The following is an 8,768-nucleotide window of genomic DNA, read 5'->3' on the forward strand; positions in this document are numbered from 1 at the left end:
ATATATATATATATATATATATATATATATAGCAATCACCTTTTCCACATTTCCAATTCTCATGTTTTTATGCGATTGAATCAAGTAATTTGGGAATCTACTTTAGCTATATTAATTTATTGGGTCAATAAATTAAAATGCATTAAAGAAAGATTATCAAAAGTGTATATTCGTCTATGTGTGTTTAAATACGAGACATTTGAAATGAAAAAATGCTTACTTTCCATCTCAGTTTAGCGGATGTTGCATGTTTATCCATAACAACCACTTCTAAAGGTGCCCAGTCAGGTTCTGAAAATAAAAATTACATTTATTTGAAGAAAAAAATATGGCGAGCTTAAACGCATAATATTTAACAGATGAGGCTACGAAATTTGACATTATAGTCGTAAACTCGAAAAATGAGACGTTTATAAAATGAAATATATTTTATTCAGAATTATTAGAAAGAAAATTTAACTTACCTTCTTCCCTGGTGGTTGCAGTGACAGGATTTGAGGGTGGACCCATGCCTACTTCATTTTCAGCTATAACAAGAAAACTGTATATGCTGTTGGGCAGGAGACTCGATATGACAGCCACTGTCTGCATCGACGCTATTCTCACTTCATTCGGTTTGTCGGGAGGTGGCTCAGACTTACCTGAATTATGGACAGAGTATCGAATAAATTATTAAATCCTCCAATAACATGAAATGGAAAGCATTAAAAGAACAAATGAAGTGAAATGACCAACCTTCTGTCTTCCAGAACTGTATTGTGTAAGCAGTTATTGGACGGTTTCCGTGGTAAGGGGCAGACCATGTCAGCTGCATACTTCGACTCCACATCTGAGTCACACCCACGTCCTTCGGCGATCCAGGAATTTCTAAAAAGGAAGCTTATCATATACTTCATTATTACAATACCTATATTTATGTTAACCCTGGAAATGTTGAGCAGTGGTGACTCAGGGGATAGAGCTTTCGCCTTTCAATGAAGTGAGCCGGGTTCGAATCTCTGCTATGGCGGGTCGATACAACTCCTCCCCATGCTCGCACCGCTACAGTGCTGACGTGAAATATCCTCAGTCGTAGACTGATCATGAGATAGAATCCCCTTACTGTCATGCTAACCGTGGGAGGATATCGTTGTTTTCCTCTCCATGTGATGCAAATTCGGGTTAGTTTCATCAAAAATTCCTCCACGAAGGTAAATTTCACCCAATACTTGATCCTGGAGTTCCCTTGTCTTCCAGATTGAGTTCAAAAATATGGAGTTGAACATCAGTAGTCGTGAACTCAAAAAATTGGGTCGGCTGTTCAACGACGGTTATGAAAAAAAAAAAATAAAACCCCAGGAAGGTAAGATTATGAGGTATAAAGTTTCGAGTAAGCGAATGAGATTGAAATTCAGGTTAGAGCAGAATTTCAAGTATACGAGTTTATCCTTCTGAGTGGGTAACGCTTTGTGCTCGCGTGCCACAGGTTCGGGGTTCTATTCTTGGACTGTGCAAGGTTGACTCAGCCTTCAGTGCGTCTATAAAATAAGTAAAAAGCATACTTTGGGACTAAACATTGGGGTTCCACGTTTTGCTCACCTTCGGAATATCTTCTCCTGCACTCTAGAGCCGAAGGTCACAAAAACTGGGGTGAACAGTAGGCCTTGGCTCTCCGTGGTCTGTTATGCCACTGAGTTCAGTTTTTTTAAATTCTTCCTTCTATGCTCAGCCTTATAAAGAAAGCATAAAAAATATTTGCTAAATTGAGCTCAATATGTATCAAACATTATTTATTGAGAGCAATTAGAAAAGAAGTAACGGAATCAATTTTTCTGTGTTCTCAATTTTAATACAATAAAATTAAATAATAAACTAAGTGTAAACTGCTTCTGACGTGGCTTTTATTCCAATTAAGTTTTGTGAAATAAATGTGTTTGGCTGCAATTAATATGCCCGTAGTTTTCACCAACAGAAAATAGGCCCAAGTGTCCACCATTAAAAGAAAAAGTGTTCTACTTACCGACGACATCGACGTTGATGATTCTGTAGCTTTCTCCGTAACTGTTTTTTGCCTTGCAGACATAAAGGCCGCTACTTCCTCTGTCCACGTGTAGAAGGACCAGAGATGTCGTCATACCCTTCTCAGTCGGAAACTCTTGAATCTGAACCCTAGAAGTAATTCCACGCATCAATACAATTCATCAAAATCGTTAATCGTTTAAACAAAAACCAAAATAAATTGACCACAGGTTTGACAATGACCAGTGCTTTTAATCAGTACGAAATTCAATCTCCTACAGGTAGGTACTTTATTTATGTCGCACTGCAAAATGGGCTATTGGCGACGGTGTGAGAAGCATCCCTGTTTATGATCCGAAGACATGCCATCGCAATTGCGATCCTCTGCAGAGGGGATGGCTCCCCTCGTTCGGTAGCCTGACGATCTGCACGTGAAGTCGAGCACTTTACGGTGGAACAGTTTAACGAGGACCGATACCGCATACCCTCGGTCCCTGCGCAGGCTGATCAAAGTGGTCACCCATCCGTCTACTGACCGCAGAAAGTGATGCTTGACTTTGGCGTTCAACTGGGAACCGCGTATTTGCGATCAATCCATTGCGGGACGGTATACCACCAAATAACATTCTCATTTAATAGTATTTTTTTTTTCAATTTTGAGTTTTAATAGTCAAAGGTAATTTTTTATTTTACACGGCTAGCATACACTGTAAACGTGCCTAAATGGTTAAGCATGAATGGATTATGCTATTTAGTAGTAAAGTGTGTCATTTTCCTACTTAAGTTTTTGCCGTATGATGCCTATTTTCCAAACAGATAATCTGAGCCGTGATGGCTAAGGGGATAGAGCCTTCCAATGAGCTGAACCGGGCTCGAATCCCAGCGACGGCTGGTGTACACGAATTCCGCATCCGGTTTGCACCCACCACAGTGCTGACGTAAAAATATCCTCAGTGGTAGACGGATCATGGGTTAGAATCCCCTTTCCGTTAAGCTAATTGTGGGAGGTTTTCGTGGTTTACCTCTCCATGAAAAGCAAATGTGGGCAAGTTATTTTAAAAATTCCCTCCACGAAGGAAACATTTCTCACAATACATGATCCAGGAGTTCCCTTGTCTTCTGGATTGGGTACAAAAGGACAAGGCTAAGGAGTGTAGTATTAGTAGTCGTAAACTCAAAGGCTTTGGTCGGCTGTTTAACGACTTATACAAAATTATACTCATTTTTATTTGTCGTAATTATGAAATTTAAAAAAAGTGTTTATAAGAAAATTCTGAAAGTAAGCTAGATACATGCACGATAGGTATAGTTATAATGAACACCATAACTGTTGTGTCCTGCGCATAAAAAACGGTTTACTTATTACGAACCATTTCCCCATATTATTATTTTATTTCGTAACACGCATTTCGTTTAGATAAAAGTTGTCATTTCATTAAGAATGTAATAACAATCGGATTTTAAACTTGGCGATGAGATTTTTGAAGAATTACACTATTATGCCAAAAGTATCCGTACATCCAGTGGTATGACTTAGAGCGTCCTGAGATACATATTAATATTATGTTGGTCCCCCTTTTGCATCGATGACAGCCTGCACACGAAGACCTTTACACCAGTTTCTTTATAGGACTTCCATCACAGCTGTGCTTGCAGTGAGGATTTGGCTAACTTCGTATTATACATTTGTCCCAAAGGTGTTCTATGGGATATAAAACCTGAGAAGGCCTTTCTGTTCACCCATTTAGTCAAACTACGTCTGTGCAAGCCTCGATGAGTGAATGGAAGATAAATGGACCGAAATATTGCCTTAGAGTTGAGGGTGCAGCATTGTCCACATGCACATCTCACAGTTCATGTTTCCAACCACTGGAAGTAACGGACCCAGGCCAAACCACGAGAAACACCCCCCCGCACCATTATTCTTCCACCACCACAACAACCAGGGTGTCCGGATACTTTTGACCACATAGTGTATCACTTCGATATGTACTGAGATGTGAACAGTCATCTAAAGAAAAAAGTAAGTTCTCACTTGGGTTTTCTAGACTCCAGAGGCTTTCCATTCTTCTCCCACTGAATGTTAAGTGGAATGTCCCCTGTCATATTGCACTGAATAGTGACATCCTTGTTCTTTTCTACTACCAAAGAGCTTGGACCAGCGTCTACTCTGGGGGGAACTGAAAAGAAAAGATTTTCTTGTGAATTAATATTCCAGAAAACATGTTATCTTACGGCAACCGTGTCGGAATTTTATTTTTATTGTCACAAAAATGCTTGTACTCAAAACCTTTTTTCTATAAGGCAAAAATATTGCAGTTTCAAACCTTTCATCCTGAAAGGATTAAAAATTATTTTTTGAAGCTTTTTTAAAAAGTATAGTGACTCAGGTCCATAATGACTTTTCAGCTGACCTCACACTAGCGATAGGATTCAATTGCATTGTCCATTAAAATTTCATGACAAGGTGGATTTTATCTGAGCATACAAGACGGTGCGAAAAAGAAACCTTATAATGACCTAGATTTAAGAATATTATTACCTTGAGATTAGCTTTAATCAAGGATTTTTAAGCTCTTCAAAACCCTAATACAACTTGGATTGAAGATTTTTATATTGAAGGTTCCTTTTTAAGGTTTTGGGTTAGGGTAATGTGCGTAGAATAGAGAAGATAGTCACAGATCTCGTTTTAAGGTAAGAAGGTTTAACAAACCTTTTTAGGTTTACATAAAAAGGTTTTTGTTAAGAAAAAATAAATTTTATTTTGCTTGCTGGGTTAGTAAAAATTCAAGTAATAATTACGCACATTAGAAAGTTATTAAAGGGAGAAAAATGGTTGAAAACTTCATTCTTCGTTTGATGTTTAATGAAGAGATTTATTCTAAAAAGGGATAGAATAATAAAAAAATAAGTAGTCACGTACCTTGTACTTCCACCCTAATAGATTTCCTTAGCTGATCTCCGATGCCATTGGACACATGGCACTCGTAAAAACCTTCGTCTGCTTTTTTAGCTTCCGGTATTTTCAGACTATGGCCATCGTCTGAGATTCTCACGTGACCATTCGAATGAATCACATCGAAATTCATGGCTGAAAAATCTGGAAAAAAAAGAAAGAAATGTGTTTGCATTTATTTTGTAAAGTAGTGTTTTCAGTAGAAGATTAGAAAACTTGTGATACGGACGTGAATTCTGAGAGGAAATGAATTTTAGAATACGCATGCCCAAGCATCTAGACCATTTTTTTAAACCCCGTCGCATGAAAATATTCGGAAGCTATTTCACAAATCATCTGCCTTATCGAAAGTAACCTATCACGAAAACCTCCCCCCTTTTTCTAACATATCTCGAATTCCATCGGTAATTTAAAATTTAAAATCTTGAGTTATCACGCGATAAAAATTATTGGCAACGAAACCGGCAAGTCAACCCAATCGTATCCAACAAAAATTGGCTGAAAATTCTCATGTGAAACCCTTGTTAAAACTTTTGATGGTTTTCTATTGATGGACCTACATACTTTTGGTAATAACTCCGTCATGAACCATTCTATTTTTGATTGTAATCAACATTAGAAACCATCATCCCAATATAAGAATTCGGACTGATGTATGATGGTCCACCATGATAGCAACTTGTTTTGTTAGTTTGCTCACTTTAAACCATCAGAAATTTCTGTAATAGTTTCTTAGAAATCAAATGTTGTAACGATCATGAGCTACCATCTCCCCAATGTAAGAATTCGGACTGATTTATGATGGTCCAACATAAGAAAAAACAAATTGTTTTGATGGTATATTCCTGAGAGCCAGCAAGAATCATTATAAAACCATCGTGGAAATGTATAGTTTGAACGATCATGGACCATCTCGGATCATCATGAATTGTAGGTCAATGAGAATCAAACTTATCTTGATGGTTCACCATCATAGTATTAAAGCATCATCTTCCATTCATGGAATGATGGAAGTTTGTTGGCATATCAAAAACCGTTGGAAAATGTTGGATGACGGTGACCATCAAATGATACCGGACCATCATGAATCGCACTGTATCCTACATAAACCATCAAAATGTTTTGATGGAACCATCAAGAATTTTGACTCGGTTATAGAAGTCACAGTTGCCCGAAATACCAGCTACTATTAATAGAAAAATCGCCTATAATAAAGAGCAACTCTCACTTGAACCAATCAGATCCTTTGCTTTTTATGACGTTTCAGTTCTATGTGATGACGTTCACAAATGTAAATAAATTAGCCGATGAAGAGGATCATCGGATGAAAATTTGAGTTCATTAAATGAATTAAGTTTTCCAAGGTTTTAGATTAGGGTAATGTGTGTAGAATAGTGTCACAGATCTCGCTTTAAGATTAGAAGGTTCACACATAAACCGCATGACAAACTTTTTTAGGTTTACATTAAAAGCTTTTCACTGGGTTAAAATAAACCTTATTTTGCTATCTGGGTTATTTCGATGCTTTGAACAATTTCTGTATGGTTTACTGTCAGGTTAACTAACAAACTAGGTTTGCTCTCTTCTCGCATTTAAAAGTACCAATTGACTTCTTGAAATGCTAATTGAAAGAAAACACGTACCTGTATTCTTCCTCCATGTGATAGTCGGTTTTGGAGATGCTTTTGCTTCACAGAAGAGGGTGATCTTGCTGCCAGCCAGAACGGAAACATCCATGGGGGGCCTCACCCAATTTGGGGGAACTGAAAAACACATTTCATGCAGTCAAGCAACAAAAAAAAGAACTGTTATTACAATCATATAATATTCAACCAATCTTTAACTCTTTTAGAAGTATGGTCTTCCTTTTATCGTGCTTGACAAGAAATAAAAAGGGCGCGAAGTTGTAAAATAAAAAGGTTTCGAAAACAAAATACACTTATATTAGTTTTGCTAATAAGGAAATATATATGATGGCACTCTATTAGCAAACTTGAAAAATATTACAGTGATAGGTCCATATAAAAGCTGATGGACTGTTTATCGCTACTTCGTTGAATCTGTTGATAAAAATGGAAGAAATATTCTTTTTGAAAACTTTAATGATCTGTCAGAAATAAGGTCCTGCATTAGTACGAAGACATTCACGCGAGCAGCACGATGACCAGCTAAACAAGCAGTTAAATTTCTCATTTTACCCATTGGCAAAATGCGTCGTGTTTTGGGTTTCATGGCGTGCGCATTTTATTTGGACGTTATCGCACTTTTCAACAAAGTTCAAGAGTAATAGTAAAAGGTGCGCATGCGTCGCGTCGGTATGGCGGCCGCTGCTGTTTGATAATTTTTTTAGAATTCTTTTTTTATTTTTACCAGCAGTCATATTTAATGTATTTGCATAATAATAATTTAAAGTATTTTTATATTCTTTTATTATTGACTTATAATGACTGTCCTGACGGTAATTTTAATATAAAATCTATAATTATAGATAGTTATATATATATAATCTATTTCAGTTATAGGCATTGTTCTCCTTTATTTTCTAAAAAATATTAAATACTGCATTTGAGGGAGTCATTTGGTGGACACTTTAATGGTTTTTTTATATTTTTTTGGTTCACAAGAGAACTTTGGTATTAATTTCAAGTCATTGGATAGGTGACTAAATTTCTAAAAATACATACATATGCTAAGATACATAGATCAGGCATCTTGAAATTTTTTTTAAATTTGTCCCTGTCACCCTAGATTATGAACGCAGACGTCGCTAAAATCAATAGTGATGCAAATTTGATATGAGGAGGGTGGGAAAAATTCGTTTTGACAAGTATGCAGTTGTCTATTTCATTTTTAGGCATTGTTCTCTGTTGCTGTTTAATTAATATTAAATGCTGCATTTGAGGGGGTCATTTGGCAGACACTTTAAAGATTTTTTATATTTTTTTGGTTCACAAGAGAACTTTCGTATTAATTTCAAGTGTGTGCTTGTAGAATATATTAATTTTCACTTAAATGCAAACGTTTTTATATCAAATTGAAGGTAATTCAATGTTGAATTTAATAATAAATACAGTATTACAATATCTGTATTACAAAAAAAGTTATGCAGCTAATAGTAAGATCCATCTCAGATTCGCATTTTTTTAAAGTGGTATTTAAGTAATCAATACTTAGTAGGATAACCCTTATTTTTTAAGGCAGCTTCACAGCGTTTTTTCATCGAGTGAACGAGCGTTTGGAGTTTATCTTTCGTAATCACATGGTGCCAAGAATCAATTATGGCTTCAATAAGTTGTCTTTTTTTGGATCGACATTTTTTTCGTACAAGAATTTTCAAACGTCGCCGTAAATTTTTAATTGGATATAGGTCAGGGCTGTTTCCTGGCCATGGTAATATATCTATGCCTTTATTTTGAAGCCAATGCTTTGCATACTTTTGCTGTGTATAATGGAGCTGAATCCTGCTGAAAAATAAATGGTGCGTTGTTGGGGAAGAGATCCCTGATGGACGGTATCAATTTTGGTTTCAGGACAGTTTTGATGTATTGTTGGCATTCAGGATGCCATCAATCACTTGAATTCGGCCCACACCATCTGCAGACATACATGCCCAAATCTTTGTTGGGTTTTTTGTAGTTGCTTCAATGCAATCAGGATGAAGTGCTTCACCTACTCTACGTCTCACGTATTTTCTACCATCACTACCAAAGAGCTATATTTTACTCTCATCGCTCCAGATTACTTGCTTCCGTTGATTTTCTGACCATTTAATGTGTTCTTTTGGTCACTTAACTCGTTTTTCGCGTTGTTTTTT

At 36.5% G+C, this 8,768-nt stretch overlaps 1 protein-coding gene across 2 annotated transcripts in view; it reads right to left on the minus strand.

The window, feature by feature from the left end:
- The window catches only part of LOC107456604 (cell adhesion molecule Dscam1), a 37,788-nt gene that overhangs the window by 9,071 nt on the left and 19,949 nt on the right, over window positions 1-8,768 (minus strand). For both annotated transcript variants that reach the window (XM_016074513.3, XM_043053309.2), the window contains exons 3-9: window positions 6,598-6,717; window positions 4,922-5,098; window positions 4,034-4,178; window positions 2,000-2,148; window positions 736-867; window positions 465-641; window positions 221-291 (exon numbers count right to left, since the gene is read on the minus strand). In XM_016074513.3, the coding sequence (XP_015929999.2) occupies window positions 221-291; window positions 465-641; window positions 736-867; window positions 2,000-2,148; window positions 4,034-4,178; window positions 4,922-5,098; window positions 6,598-6,717 (971 nt within the window). The remainder of the gene's footprint in view (window positions 1-220; window positions 292-464; window positions 642-735; window positions 868-1,999; window positions 2,149-4,033; window positions 4,179-4,921; window positions 5,099-6,597; window positions 6,718-8,768) is intronic.

This window comes from Parasteatoda tepidariorum, chromosome 3 (genome assembly GCF_043381705.1).
Source record: "Parasteatoda tepidariorum isolate YZ-2023 chromosome 3, CAS_Ptep_4.0, whole genome shotgun sequence".
NCBI lineage: Eukaryota > Metazoa > Arthropoda > Arachnida > Araneae > Theridiidae > Parasteatoda > Parasteatoda tepidariorum.